The sequence below is a fragment of the Ambystoma mexicanum genome, chromosome 11, assembly GCF_040938575.1.
Source record: "Ambystoma mexicanum isolate Mex_15411 chromosome 11, UKY_AmexF1_1, whole genome shotgun sequence".
Taxonomy (NCBI): Eukaryota; Metazoa; Chordata; class Amphibia; order Caudata; family Ambystomatidae; genus Ambystoma; species Ambystoma mexicanum.
In genome coordinates, this window is record NC_090934.1 from 103042237 (window position 1) to 103059139 (window position 16903).

At 45.7% G+C, this 16903-nt stretch overlaps 1 protein-coding gene across 1 annotated transcript; it reads right to left on the bottom strand.

Moving 5' to 3' along the window:
* Window positions 1-2367: 2367 nt before the first annotated feature.
* LOC138504935 (filaggrin-2-like) lies at window positions 2368-3729 on the bottom strand. Its single transcript, XM_069625328.1, has one exon. It carries the CDS (start codon window positions 3727-3729, stop codon window positions 2368-2370), a length of 1362 nt encoding a protein of 453 aa, XP_069481429.1.
* Window positions 3730-16903: the final 13174 nt, after the last annotated feature.

The window sequence follows — 16903 nt, forward strand, 5'->3', positions numbered from 1 at the left end:
ATTGTCCAAAAAGTGGTACCTGAAGATACTGTATTTAGGCCCACTGTAGTGACATTAACATCTGTAAGTGCCCACACCACGCTGCTGAGTGGGTATTTACAGATTTCGGATGGGCCTTGCACGCTTAGGGCCTAACCTGTCTATGCCTCTGCTTCCATCATCCATCTGACCGCCTAAAACCCCAATGCACTTGCTCACTATCACTGCAGGCCCTGCCAAACTCCCACCGAAGCGCCACACACCCGCAAGCATATTCGATCCTGGTAAGCGCAACTGCCTGCCTTCGCATCAGTCTACCCGCCGTGCCTATCGCTCCTCCTTTATCAGAATTCTGTCCCTAAAAAACCCCACCATCAGACTGCACTTGCTAACATCCATTGGCTGTCTAATACGTTCTAAGCAAGCCCGGTGTGGTTGTAGTTAAAGTTCGACCTGCATGTTCACGGTCTTACTCCAGCCTTCCATTGGAACCGTCCTCCCGGCACTTACCGATACAGCAATTAGCTTCCATGGCTCCTCACTTCTAATTCACCTGACATTCACTATCATCCTTCTAACCTCAAGTGCCATATAGAGTTCTGTTCTTTATTTCTACCCGTCAACACATTTGATGCTGCCCTACTCAGGGTGGGTGACCAAACGTCCCGGTTTTGCCAGGACTGTCCCGGTATTTGGTTCTCTGTCCCCCATTCTCAAGATTATGTTCTCATTGGAAACTGCAGTGGTCCTGGGTTTTTGTAATAGGTCCTCATAGCTTTCAGCCAGGAATGAAAAATCTCGCACAAAAGAAATGCTGCAATTTACAACTTAAGGTAGTGTTAGTTTGAGATAAATTAATTATAATATGTGTTTCTTTGAACAGTAACACTTAAGCCCTTTTCTCCTCGCAACGCTACTGAAGTGTAGTGCCTTGACAGCCACTTTCAAGAGTTAGTCCTACTTTTATGTTAGTCATATTAGCCCTACGCTCTAGGAGGGGAGGCTATGCCATACATGTCGTAATCCTCACATATGCTCTTGTACTAAATGAACTGTACTTGTCTCCATATCTAGAACTTAGCCGTGTAGACCATGAAGGCCCTTTGTCCCACTGACAAGCCGCCGATTTGAATCTTGCAGCCTGTTACTGCCCCTGAACATTACTTGGAATCTACCTCAGCTGACATTTATGTGGCATGTTGCTGCTTACGGACGTCACCTGCTTTGTCTCTTAGTCCAATGCTAAATCTTGAACACAACTGAAGTAACCTTACTTTGTCTCTTTGCTCTGTCATGTATGTTTGCCTGCACAGCTGATGTATCCCCCATTCCTGATGTACCACGATGCCAGGCTTTGCCAGAATATGCACTCACACTAATATTGTCACTCATGTTTGCTTTCATTCCTGATGTATCCCCGTACCATGAGGCAAGGCTTTGCCAGAATATGCACTCACACTAATATTGTCACTAATGTTTGCTTTCATTCCTGATGTATCCCCGTAACATGAGGCCAGGCTTTGCCAGAATATGCACTCATACTAATATTGTCACTCATGTTTGCTTTCATTCCTGATGTATCCCCCATACCATGATGCCAGGCTTTGCCAGAATATGCACTCACACTTATATTGTCACTAATGTTTGCTTTCATTCCTGATGTAGCCCCCATACCATGGTGCCTGGCTTTGCCAGAATATGCACTCACACTAATATTGTCACTCATGTTTGCTTTCATTCCTGATGTAGCCCCCATACCATGATGCCAGGCTTTGCCAGAAAATGCACTCACACTAATATTGTCACTCATGTTTGCTTTCATTCCTGATGTATCCCCCATACCATGATGCCAGGCTTTGCCTGAATATGCACTCACACTTATATTGTCACTAATGTTTGCTTTCATTCCTGATGTAGCCCCCATACCATGATGCCAGGCTTTGCCAGAATATGCACTCACACTAATATTGTCACTAATGTTTGCTTTCATTCCTGATGTATCCTCCATACCATGAGGCGAGGCTTTGCCAGAATATGCACTCACACTAATATTGTCACTAATGTTTGCTTTCATTCCTGATGTATCCCCGTACCATGAGGCGAGGCTTTGCCAGAATATGCACTCACACTAATATTGTCACTCATGTTTGCTTTCATTCCTGATGTATCCCCCATACCATGATGCCAGGCTTTGCCAGAATATGCACTCACACTTATATTGTCACTAATGTTTGCTTTCATTCCTGATGTAGCCCCCAGACCATGATGCCTGGCTTTGCCAGAATATGCACTCACACTAATATTGTCACTCATGTTTGCTTTCATTCCTGATGTATCCCCGTACCATAAGGCCAGGCTTTGCCAGAATATGCACTCACACTAATATTGTCACTCATGTTTGCTTTCATTCCTGATGTAGCCCCCATACCATGATGCACTCACACTAATATTGTCACTCATGTTTGCTTTCATTCCTGATGTAGCCCCCATACCATGATGCCAGGCTTTGCCAGAATATGCACTCACACTAATATTGTCACTCATGTTTGCTTTCATTCCTGATGTATCCCCCATACCATGAGGCGAGGCTTTGCCAGAATATGCACTCACACTAATATTGTCACTACTGTTTGCTTTCATTCCTGATGTAGCCCCCGTACCATGATGCCAGGCTTTGCCAGAATATGCACTCACACTAATATTGTCACTCATGTTTGCTTTCATTCCTGATGTAGCCCCCATACCATGATGCCAGGCTTTGCCAGAATATGCACTCACACTAATATTGTCACTCATGTTTGCTTTCATTCCTGATGTAGCCCCCATACCATGATGCCAGGCTTTGCCAGAATATGCACTCACACTTATATTGTCACTCATGTTTGCTTTCATTCCTGATGTATCCCCCATACCATGATGCCAGGCTTTGCCAGAATATGCACTCACACTTACATTGTCACTCATGTTTGCTTTCATTCCTGATGTAGCCCCCATACCATGATGCCAGGCTTTGCCAGAATATGCACTCACACTAATATTGTCACTAATGTTTGCTTTCATTCCTGATGTATCCTCCATACCATGAGGCGAGGCTTTGCCAGAATATGCACTCACACGAATATTGTCACTAATGTTTGCTTTCATTCCTGATGTAGCCCCCATACCATGAGGCGAGGCTTTGCCAGGATATGCACTCACACTAATATTGTCACTAATGTTTGCTTTCATTCCTGATGTATCCCCCATACCATGAGGCGAGGCTTTGCCAGAATATGCACTCACACTAATATTGTCACTAATGTTTGCTTTCATTCCTGATGTATCCCCCATACCATGAGGCGAGGCTTTGCCAGAATATGCACTCACATTAATATTGTCACTAATGTTTGCTTTCATTCCTGATGTATCCCCCGTACCATGAGGCGAGGCTTTGCCAGAATATGCACTCACACTAATATTGCCACTAATGTTTGCTTTCATTCCTGATGTAGCGCCCGTACCATGAGGCGAGGCTTTGCCAGAATATGCACTCACACTAATATTGTCACTAATGTTTGCTTTCATTCCTGATGTAGCCCCCGTACCATGAGGCGAGGCTTTGCCAGAATATGCACTCACACAAATATTGTCACTAATGTTTGCTTTCATTCCTGATGTAGCCCCCGTACCATGAGGCGAGGCTTTGCCAGAATATGCACTCACACAAATATTGTCACTAATGTTTGCTTTCATTCCTGAGGTATCCCCCATACCATGAGGCCAGGCTTTGCCAGAATATGCACTCACACTAATATTGTCACTAATGTTTGTTTTCATTCCTGATGTATCCCCGTACCATGAGGCCAGGCTTTGCCAGAATATGCACTCAAACTAATATTGTCACTAATGTTTGCTTTCATTCCTGATGTATCCCCCGTACCATGAGGCGAGGCTTTGCCAGAATATGCACTCACACTAATATTGTCACTACTGTTTGCTTTCATTCCTTATGTAGCCCCCGTACCATGATGCCAGGCTTTGCCAGAATATGCACTCACACTTATATTGTCACTAATGTTTGTTTTCATTCCTGATGTATCCCCGTACCATGATGCCAGGCTTTGCCAGAATATGCACTCACACTAATATTGTCACTATGTTTGCTTTCATTCCTGATGTAGCCCCCATACCATGATACCAGGCTTTGCCAGAATATGCACTCACACTAATATTGTCACTCATGTTTGCTTTCATTCCTGATGTAGCCCCCATACCATGATGCCAGGCTTTGCCAGAATATGCATTCACACTTATATTGTCACCCATGTTTGCTTTCATTCCTGATGTATCCCCCCATACAATGAGGCCAGGCTTTGCCAGAATATGTATTCACTCTTATATTGTCACCCATGTTTGCTTTCATTCCTGATGTATCCGCCCATACAATGAGGCCAGGCTTTGCCAGAATATGCATTCACACTTATATTGTCACCCATGTTTGCTTTAATTCCTGATGTATCCCCCCCATACAATGAGGCCAGGCTTTGCCAGAATATGTTTTCACTCTTATATTGTCACCCATGTTTGCTTTCATTCCTGATGTATCCCCCCATACAATGAGGCCAGGCTTTGCCAGAATATGCATTCACACTTATATTGTCACCCATGTTTGCTTTCATTCCTGATGTATCCCCCCATACAATGAGGCCAGGCTTTGCCAGAATATGTATTCACTCTTATATTGTCACCCATGTTTGCTTTCATTCCTGATGTATCCCCCCATACAATGAGGCCAGTCTTTGCCAGAATATGTATTCACTCTTATATAGTCACTCATGTTTGCTTTCATTCCTGATGTAGCCCCCGTACCATGAGGCAAGGCTTTGAAAAAATATGCATTTACACTTATATTGTCACTAATGTTTGTTTTCATTCCTGATGTAGCCCCCATACCATGATGCCAGGCTTTACCAGAATATGCATTTACACTTATATTGTCACTAATGTTTGCTTTCATTCCTGATGTAGACCCCATACCATGATGCCAGGCTTTGCCAGAATATGCACTCACACTAATATTGTCACTCATGTTTGCTTTCATTCCTGATGTAGCCCCCGAACCATGAGGCGAGGCTTTGCCAAAATATGCATTTACACTTATATTGTCACTAATGTTTGCTTTCATTCCATATGTATCCCCCCATACAATGAGGCCAGGCTTTGCCAGAATATGTATTCACTCTTATATTGTCACCCATGTTTGCTTTCATTCCTGATGTATCCCCCCATACAATGAGGCCAGGCTTTGCCAGAATATGCATTCACACTTATATTGTCACCCATGTTTGCTTTCATTCCTGATGTATCCCACCCATACAATGAGGCCAGGCTTTGCCAGAATATGTATTCACTCTTATATTGTCACCCATGTTTGCTTTCATTCCTGAAGTATCCCCCCATACAATGAGGCCAGGCTTTGCCAGAATATGCATTCACACTTATATTGTCACCCATGTTTGCTTTCATTCCTGATGTATCCCCCCATACAATGAGGCTAGGCTTTGCCAGAATATGTATTCACTCTTATATTGTCACCCATGTTTGCTTTCATTCCTGATGTATCCCCCCATACAATGAGGCCAGGCTTTGCCAGAATATGTATTCACTCTTATATAGTCACTCATGTTTGCTTTCATTCCTGATGTAGCCCCCGTACCATGAGGCAAGGCTTTGAAAAAATATGCATTTACACTTATATTGTCACTAATGTTTGTTTTCATTCCTGATGTAGCCCCCATACCACGATGCCAGGCTTTACCAGAATATGCATTTACACTTATATTGTCACTAATGTTTGTTTTCATTCCTGAAGTAGCCCACATACCATGATGCCAGGCTTTACCAGAATATGCATTTACACTTATATTGTCACTAATGTTTGCTTACATTCCTGATGTAGCCCCCATACCATGATGCCAGGCTTTGCCAGAATATGCACTCACACTAATATTGTCACTCATGTTTGCTTTGATTCCTTATGTAGCCCCCGTAGCATGAGACGAGGATTTGCCAAAATATGCATTTACACTTATATTGTCACTCATGTTTGCTTTCATTCCTGATGTAGCCCCCCCTGTACAATGAGGCCAGGCTTTGCTAGAATATGCATTCACAATTACATTGTCACTCATGTTTCCTTTCATTCCTGATGTGTCCCCGTACCATGAAGCAAGGCTTTGCCAGAATTGCATTCACTCTTATATTATCACCTATGTTTGCTTAGACACCTGTGTAGATTTTCCAGAAAATGCATTCACACTTATATTGTCACTAATGTTTGTTTTAATTCCTGATGTAGCCCGCCTCCCCCATACAATGAGGCCAGGCTTTGCCAGAATATGCATTCGCAATTACATTGTCACTCATGTTTGTTTAATTCCTGATGTAGCCTCCATACCATGAGGTCAGGATTTGCCAGGCTTTGCCAGAATATGCATTCACACTTATATTGTCACTCATGTTTGCTTGCATTCCTGATGTAGACCCCCCTGTACAATGAGGCCAGGCTTTGCCAGAATATGCATTCACAATTACATTGTCACTCATGCTTGTTTAATTCCTGATGTAGCACCCCCCTGCCCCCATACAATGAGGCCAGGCTTTGCCAGAAGATGCATTCACAATTACATTGTCACTCATGCTTGTTTAATTCCTGATGTAGCCTCCATACCATGAGGTCAGGATTTGCCAGGCCTTGCCAGAATATGCATTCACACTTATATTGTCACTCATGTTTGCTTGCATTCCTGATGTAGACCCCCCTGTACAATGAGGCCAGGCTTTGCCAGAATATGCATTCACAATTACATTGTCACTCATGCTTGTTTAATTCCTGATGTAGCACCCCCCTGCCCCCATACAATGAGGCCAGGCTTTGCCAGAAGATGCATTCACAATTACATTGTCACTCATGCTTGTTTAATTCCTGATGTAGCCTCCATACAATGAGGCCAGGCTTTGCCAGAATATGCATTCACACTTATATTGTCACCCATGTTTGCTTTCATTCCTGATGTATCCCCCCCATACAATGAGGCCAGGCTTTGCCAGAATATGTATTCACTCTTATATTGTCACCCATGTTTGCTTTCATTCCTGAAGTATCCCCCCATACAATGAGGCCAGGCTTTGCCAGAATATGCATTCACACTTATATTGTCACCCATGTTTGCTTTCATTCCTGATGTATCCCCCCCATACAATGAGGCTAGGCTTTGCCAGAATATGTATTCACTCTTATATTGTCACCCATGTTTGCTTTCATTCCTGATGTATCCCCCCATACAATGAGGCCAGGCTTTGCCAGAATATGTATTCACTCTTATATAGTCACTCATGTTTGCTTTCATTCCTGATGTAGCCCCCGTACCATGAGGCAAGGCTTTGAAAAAATATGCATTTACACTTATATTGTCACTAATGTTTGTTTTCATTCCTGATGTAGCCCCCATACCACGATGCCAGGCTTTACCAGAATATGCATTTACACTTATATTGTCACTAATGTTTGTTTTCATTCCTGAAGTAGCCCCCATACCATGATGCCAGGCTTTACCAGAATATGCATTTACACTTATATTGTCACTAATGTTTGCTTACATTCCTGATGTAGCCCCCATACCATGATGCCAGGCTTTGCCAGAATATGCACTCACACTAATATTGTCACTCATGTTTGCTTTGATTCCTTATGTAGCCCCCGTACCATGAGACGAGGATTTGCCAAAATATGCATTTACACTTATATTGTCACTCATGTTTGCTTTCATTCCTGATGTAGCCCCCCCTGTACAATGAGGCCAGGCTTTGCTAGAATATGCATTCACAATTACATTGTCACTCATGTTTCCTTTCATTCCTGATGTGTCCCCGTACCATGAAGCGAGGCTTTGCCAGAATTGCATTCACTCTTATAGTATCACCTATGTTTGCTTAGACACCTGTGTAGATTTTCCAGAAAATGCATTCACACTTATATTGTCACTAATGTTTGTTTTAATTCCTGATGTAGCCCGCCTCCCCCATACAATGAGGCCAGGCTTTGCCAGAATATGCATTCACAATTACATTGTCACTCATGTTTGTTTAATTCCTGATGTAGCCTCCATACCATGAGGTCAGGATTTGCCAGGCTTTGCCAGAATATGCATTCACACTTATATTGTCACTCATGTTTGCTTGCATTCCTGATGTAGACCCCCCTGTACAATGAGGCCAGGCTTTGCCAGAATATGCATTCACAATTACATTGTCACTCATGCTTGTTTAATTCCTGATGTAGCACCCCCCTGCCCCCATACAATGAGGCCAGGCTTTGCCAGAAGATGCATTCACAATTACATTGTCACTCATGCTTGTTTAATTCCTGATGTAGCCTCCATACCATGAGGTCAGGATTTGCCAGGCCTTGCCAGAATATGCATTCACACTTATATTGTCACTCATGTTTGCTTGCATTCCTGATGTAGCCCCCCCTGTACAATGAGGCCAGGCTTTGCCAGAATATGCATTCACAATTACATTGTCACTCATGCTTGTTTCATTCCTGACGTAGCACCCCTCTCCCCCCATACAATGAGGCCAGGCTTTGCCAGAATATGCATTCACAATTACATTGTCACTCATGCTTGTTTAATTCCTGATGTAGCCTCCATACCATGAGGTCAGGATTTGCCAGGCTTTTCCAGAATATGCATTCACACTTATATTGTCACTCATTTATGCTTTCATTCCTGATGTAGAACCCCGTACCATGAGGCCAGGCTTTGCCAGGATTTGCATTCACACTTATATTGTCTCTCATTTGTTTACTTTTGACAATTGTTTAGTGTACTGAACCTGGGGGCAACTGGGTGCTGCTTACATGGAAAGCTTAGTTGCAGAAGGTTACAAGCAGGAAATGCAATAAGTACTTTTATTACATTGTGTACATTAGTTAATTACATTTAAATGGATAGTGTTAGTTACGGTAATGGTTCGGGAGATGGTAAAGTTGTGCATACATTTTGTCTACGGCAACAAGTCTAGCTTTAGTTAAGTTAGAATTGGAGGTCTTGTGAGAATAGCCAGGTTTTAAGGCCTTTTTGCGAAAAGACCAATAGGAAGCATCAGATCGTAGGGCTAGTGGGAGAGCATCCCGTATATTGGGAGCAATCACCTGGAAGCTGCTTCTGCTTGCTTTCTGCTGCTTGTTCCTGAGGATGACAAGTGAGTGTGTGAAGGCGTCACGGGTGGGTCTGGTTGACGGGGGCTTAGTGATTTTCCCGGACAAGTAGGTAGTTGCTGTGTTTGAAATACATTTGTGTGTAAGGGCTAATGTTTTGAATGTGATGCGTTCTTGGACCGGGAGCCAGTATAAATTAAGTCTGACTGTGGAGATGTGGTATTTTTTGGAAATGTTTCGAGCTGCTCTTATGGCGTTATTTTGAATACTCTGCAGTTTTTTGTGTTGCAGGTATTGATACCTGCAAAAAGGGAGTTGCAGTAGTCGATCCTGGATAGGATGAGGGTTCTGGTGAAGGTAATGCAACTGTCAGTATATCGGAAGGGTCTGCAGGCATTGATTAGTAAAACAGTGTATGCTGCAGCTGATGCGATCGAGTTAACCTGTCTGGTTAAGGAAAGAGTGGAGTCTAGGTATATTCCTAGCATTTCTACCTCTTTTGCGACCGTAATGGTGTTACGGTCGATGTTGAATTTTTGTAGTAGTTATTGAGTGTCTTTAGGTGTGGTTGTGCGCCAATGACGAGTAGCTCAGTTTTGTTTGTCGTTGAGGCATAGGATGGTATGGTAAAGTTTTCTGGGTGCGATGGAGTCTGTGTTGTAGTTTCCAGAGATGGGTAGGAGGATTTGGGTGTTGTCAGCATACTTTGTGTATGTGACACCCAAGGCATCATGGCGGTCAAAGAGGGGTTTGGTGAAAATTTCGTACAAGGTCAGTGAGACGCATGAACCTTGAGGCACTCCACAGGTGACTGGTGAGGGTGGGGCTGCCGCAGTGGCGGAGAGCACTCTCATAGTGCGGTTGGTATGAATGACTCGATCACGGTGATGGCTTTGGATGAAAAGTGGGCAGCTGAGGAGAGGTGTTGGCAGAGAATCTTATGATTCACCAGACCAAAGGCTGCCGAGTGGTTGAGGGGGAGGAGGATGGCCAAGTTGCCATTATCTTTGATCTCATCCATTTGGATTTTTAAATGTAGGAGGGCCGATTCCTTTCCGTTACCAGGGCGGAAGCCCGATTGGCGAGTGCAGAGGAGTTTGTGAGTTTCGAGATGGTTTTGGATTTGCAGGTAAGCTGCTCTGCCATGGATTCTTTCATTCCTGATGTTGGACCCCGTACCATGATGCCATGCTTTGCCAGAATATGCATTCACACTTATATTGTCACTTGTGTTTGCTTTCATTCCTGATATATCCCCCGTACCATGAGGGGAGGCTTTGCCAGGATGTGCACTCATACCTATTTTGTCACTCATGATTAGATTGCTTATATACATATTGTAGCCCCCTGTACCATGAGTCGAGACTCTGCTAGTTTATGTTTTACCACCTGTATGCTGTAACCTATATGCATGATCTTGCACTCTGAAAAATGTCACTTTCCACTTACAGTAACTAGCGCCCTGATGCCTGAGGGTTTGGTGCGCTGCTATAAATAGACGCTCCACATCTCCAGCCTCCGTTTCAAGTGCTGCAAATCAAGTTTCAGGACTGTAGCTTTCAAGATTCTGCTGTTTCTTCTGTGCTGGGTGCCGCAGACGCTCCTTCCCTGGCCTCTCCTCTGTACTACGGTGAACCGGCATCCGTGCCTGCAGCCTCTGTTTCTAGTGCAGCGGTGACCCTCTTGGATGTGCCTGGCTCACCGCCTGTCCTCTGCTGCTGGTACTGCGGTGACCGGAATCCGTGCCTGCAGCCTCCGTCTCTAGTGCAGCGTCGACCATGTTGGACGTGCCTGGCTCACCACCTCTCCTCTGCTGCTGGTCGCCGCTAGCACCTGGCGGACCCTCTTCGGCGTTGTTGTCCTGGGCCTCTGCCGGCCGTTGCTCCACCCATCTGTGCCTTCTGTGCCAGCACCACCCAGCTCTGGCACCTCCTCTGCGTTTGTCCCGGGCTGGTGTCCTGGGTCTCTGCCAGCTTGCTCTGCCCTTCTCTACAAACACTTCCTAGCCCCAGCCCCATGGCCATCTCTTCACAAGCCTCTCCTGCTCTCATCCTGGGCGTAGGAGCTGAACCTCTGCTGGCTACAGGCCGCACTTCTCCATTGCATCTCCTCTGCTCCGGCCTCTCTGAGGCTGTGGGGGTTTCACTGCCTCTCCTACTCTTGCCTCATAGCCTGGAGGAACCTAATGCTGTCCCTGCCTCTCCTTGACTGAAGCGGGCCCTGTCACTGCCTCTGTCAGGTGGGTGTATTGGGCCACCACCTGCCACTCTTGGCTGCCCTGCCTAACTTCTCACTTATCAGTGCGCAACCCTCTCTCACCTGCGTTCATCTGGGCACCATTACTGGGCATCTATTTAGTGCTCTGCCTGCTACTATACGGGCTCGACCTGTCTACTGCCCCTGCACAATCACTGGGGTCCTGGGCACACTGCTACCTTCAGTGCAGTTGCCGCTGCCTCCTGTACTGGCTGCCTTAATCCTGCGGACATAATCCTGTGGACACAATCCTGTGGACTACCTGCCCCCTTCAGAGCCGCTGCCTCCTGCAATGGTTGCCATAATCCGGGTCCTACCTGTTTACTGGCTCCTGCAGCCTCTTGGTCCCTTCCTATCTACTGACCATTCCCCCTTCACCGGACTCTCTTGTCCCTGGACTGCCTGCTCCCACCATAACCACTGGATTTGCCACCATCTGGATTCTCTCTTCCCTTTGTCTGCCGGCCAGCACCATAACCCCTGGATCTGCAAATTGCCTACTACCCCCTGGACCTTTCTTGCCTATCAGCCCCCACCATAACTTGATCTCCTCTGAGGGTTATGTGCTACCTCCGGAGCCATCTGTTCCTTCAGACCAACTGTTACCACCAAAGTCCTACCTGATTACTAACAATGTGCCACCTCCTGGGCTCCTCTGGTCTGTCGTCCCATTGTCCGCACCAAGTTTCTATCTCTCGAAGTACTGCCTGCCTCAACATGGACCCTGGACCTTCCTTGTGGGCCTTCCTGTTGGCTGGACCCTCCCTACCATCTGGGCCCCTTTCGACTTATATTTCCTGATACCTTCTGATCCCCTTCTTCCCACGACCCGCCTTCTTCTCCTGGACCCTCCTGACCCACTCACTCAAGCTTCTCTGTCATGCAGTCATGCACATCCCCAGACCTCACTCTCCTCGTCCCCCTCACTCCTTTCCCTCTTCCCCCTCTCCTTTCCTCCCTCCCTCTCCTCCCTATTTTCCATTCCCTTCCCCTCATCATCATGTCCATTCCCTTGCTCAACCCCCTTCCCCATCCACCCCATCCTCTTCCTACCGTTCCCCTTCATCCCAATCTTATCTACCCCCCTATTCTCCAACCCTCCAAGCTTATCAACATTGTTCTCTGGAATGTTAGATCCAACTGCAATAAGACCGCAGCTGTCTTGGACATGTTCTTCTGACTTAACCTTCACTTCCTCTGCATAACTGAAACCTGGATCCCACTTCACAACTGTACTGTTCCTGCCTCTCTCACTACATCCTCCTCCTCCTTCTCTCACGTTCCTCGTTCCTCTGGTCGTGGTGGAGGCATCGGACTCCTCTTCCACCCGAAATAGCTTTCTTCTACCTCCTCTGTACCTCTCCCAACCTTCCATTCCTTTGAATACCTCTACAAATCCTTCCCTTCCCCTCACCATATCTCTTTTCCAATTATATATAGACCTCCCGGCTCACTTTCCTCCTTTTATGAAGACCTTGACCACCTCCTATGTCTTATCTCCCCCTCTCCTTCTCCTCTCACCGTCCTCAGCGATTTCAATCTTCACCTCCCCTCTCTTCCTCCTCCTTCCCCTCTTTTCTCCATCCTTGACTCCTACCTCCTACCTCCTCTTCCTTCTCCTCCTACTCATTCTTCTGGCTCCACTCTTGATCTTATCTTCAACTCTACCTACTCCTCATCCTCCGTCTCTACTCTACCCAACTATCTCTCTGGCCATGCCTTACTCTCCTTCTCCCTTACTCCTCCTCTCCCTCAACCCATTCCTTCGCCCTCTTCCTCATCCTTCTATCGAAGAGATCTCTGTAACTTTAGCCCTTCTCTCTTTCACGATACTTGCTCCTCCTCTCTTCCCCCTCTCTCTGACTTTTCTTCTCTCTCAGCTAATAAAGCCCTATCCTCTCTGTCTCCATCAAACTTTACTGGTCAACTCTATCCTCTCTCATCCTTCCACCCTACTCGTAAGCTTTATCAACCTTTGCTTTCCTCCCACCGCTTGTCCATGCGTCGTCTCATACGCCGCCTCTAGCATTGCTGGCTCATATTCCCCTCTCTATCTAACTAGACATCCTACTTCTCTTACCACTCTCTATATGACTCCAGCCTCAACTCAGCTAAACGCTCCTACTACTCTAACCTTCTACACTCCCAAGCCTCTCATCCTCGTCGTGTATCTTTCAAACCCTCTCTCGCCTACTCTCCCCACTTACTCATGACCCCTCAACCTCATCGCCCTTATCCCCTTCTGATTTCTCTGACTTCTTCTCCTCCAAGATGCTCTCTCTTTGCCAAAACATCACTTCCTCCTCTTTCTGCTACGTTTTCCTTTTTTCCCCCAGTCCCTCCCTACCTGTATGACTGACTTCACTCCTGTCACTCCTTCTGAAGTTTCCCTTCTCCTGTCCAAATCTCATCGCACTGCTGCCCCTTCTGATCCACTCCCTACCCTCCTTATTCCTAAGATCTACGCTCTCCTCATTCCTTACCTACTCTCCTTCTTCAATATCTGTTTCTCTTCTGCTACTTTCCCCTCTGCCTTCAAGCATGCTACTATCATCCCTATTCTGAAGAAACCTTCCGCTAATCCCCATTTTATATCCAACTTCCGTCCAATCTCTCTTCTTCCATTGCTCTCTAAATTACTTGAACGCATAGTCTATTCTTAGCTCTCTGCATTTGTTACTAACTTTTCTCTCCTTCCCTCTTTCAATATGGCTTTCCCCCTAAACACTCCTCTGAGACTGCTCTCACTCAGGTTCTCAACTCCATCCTCACTGTTCGCTACTCTAAGCAATCCTCTGTCCTCATCCTCCATGATCTCTCTGCAGCCTTTGACACAGTTGATCACCCCTTACTTCTCAAAACTCTTTTCTCTTTAGGTTTCAAAGGCTCCGTCCTCAACTGGCTCTCTTCTTACCTTTCCCACCATTCTTTTACTGTCTCCTGGGGAGGTCGTACCGCCTCTACTATTCCCATGGACTACGGTGTACCCCAAGGCTCTGTCTTTGGCCCTTTTCTATTCTCTCTTTACACCCCTATCATCTCTTCCTTTGGTATTTCTCACCACTTCTACGCCGATGACACCAGCTTTTCCTCTCATTTCCTTCCTTCACTCCTGACCTCCATCTTAACCTCCCTTCTTGTCTTACTGCCATTAAAAACTGGATTTCATCCCACTTTCTCTCTCTCAATACAGACAAGACTGAAGTCTTATTCTTCCCCTGCAACACTATTCCTCCTCCTTCTCCCCTCCTTCTATTCACTTTCCTCCCCCTAATCACTTCTTCCTATCTCTGCCCATACTCGTAATCTAGGCATTTACTTTTACTCCTTCCTCTCCTTCAACCACCATATTTCTCTCACTTCCCGTGCATGTTGCTACCACCTTTTCAATATTCGCAAAGTACTCTCCTCTCTCACCTTCCACGCCACTAAACTTTTAATCTCCTCCCTTTTCTTTTCTTGTCTTTTCCACTGTTCTTCTCTCCTCTTTGGACTCCCTGCTTCTCATCTTGCCCCCCTCAAATCCCTCTACCACTCTGCCATTTGTATCCTCTGTCTTCTCTCTCCTTCCGACGCCATCTCCTCCTCGCTCTCTCATCTTGGCTGGCTTTCCTTTCATTCCCAACTAAAATTCCACTTACTCTGTTTCATCTTTAAATATCTTCATGATCTTGCGCCCCCATATCTCTCCTCTCTCATCTCATTCTACACTCCCTCCCGTTCTCTCCGATCTGCAGACCTCTTCCTTCTCTTTGTTCCCCCATCGTCATGCGCATCCTCTAATTTTTGCTCCTTTCAGCTCCTTTCCCCCCTCCACTGGAACTCCCTTCCTCTCACTATCCGTTCCATCCCCACCTACTCCTCCTTTTCGTGTCTCCTCAAAATGTCTTCTTCTCCACTCCCCTCCCTGATACTCTCATTCCCTCCTCCTCCTTTCCCTTTCACCCCCTTTTTATCCTCCTCTTCTTACCTCTCTCTCCCTGCTTCATTTCCTCTTAAGTCCCCTCTCCTTCTCTCTCGCCTTCAGCTTATTCGTGATAATGATGTGTTATTTACATAGCGCCTTAATCCAAAGTGCTACACAGAGCACATATTTTACATACAATATCATATCACCAACCAAAATTGGTACTCATTTATCGACCTCGGAAGGATGAAAGGCTGAGTTGGCCTTGCCAGGATTCGAACCCGCGACCTGCAGATCACGCTTAGATCGCAGCAGCAAGCGCTCAACCCACTGAGCTATCTCACCTACAATGATTGAGAGACATTACCCTGTCACGAGGAGGCATTTACTGAGGCATTTGAGGCAACACCTGGCATACATTGGCATAAGCTGTACATGCAGCAATGCACCTTTTATACAAGACATCTACAAGGAATATTAGGCAATAACTGGCATTAGGTGGCATTCAATGAGGCATTTGAGGTTGCACCTACATGATGACAGCAGCTGCACGTGTGCTGATGATCGTTACATGTGATGAATCTGGAAGGCCGTTGAGACATTGGGTGTCATCAGATGACATTACTTAGGCACGAGAAACAACACTCAGGAGCTCATTTTATTCCCCAGTGTCAATTGCCTGGAGGGGACCGCTTATGTTTGCACTTAAGTGAAAACAGGCCCCCTTGGGAAAAGAGTAAAATTATATGAGGCCGGGAAACCCAAAGGAAACACACCAAACACTGGTTGCAAAGGAACATACAAAGTACTTTATTTTAAGGTCAAGCAATGACAAAGTCAATGACAGGTCAGATAGCTATCGGCCCTCAGTACAACACAACGAACTTCAACGGGGTTCGATGTATTCAGTGAGAGACTGTACATTGGGACATTCAGGCTTTTATACATTTCTCCAGCCTGTTGTCCAACCCCTTCGTGGGTTAACCATTCCATGAATGTATTACTGGTCTAGGGTCTCTGCCAGCTCAATTCTAATTTATTCATTAGTATGTGCATAGATCAGTTCCGTTGATACAGGTAATCCATTTACATGCAGGTCAGCAGAAGGACAAGTTCTCAGTTCACGACCCTAACAAGTGGCTTGCAGGCAAGTTATACATTAGCTGTACTGAGGTAATGTCGACCAGATTCTGTTCAGCATGGCATCGTCCACCATTTTGATGTACAGGGTGACTTTTACACAGCAAGATAACCTAAAATGGCGGTTTGATTCAAGATGGCGGCTTACATCAATTTCTAAGGTCAAGACCTTGCCGCAGAGAGTCATTCGCGTACAGTTGTAAGCAACTTGGCGTAGGCCAATATACATACAATCGTTACAATAGGAGGCACAATTTAATATCCAGTTTGAGAAACCCTCCTTTTGGCCTATGCCAAGTGCTAAGACTACTTCTGATCTCCTTGCAAGTAACTCCATACGTCATTGTCCATACACCCTGAATCGCCGTCAGAGATATCTATGGCCATCAGGTCGTTCACTAAGATCTCTTTTAACACAT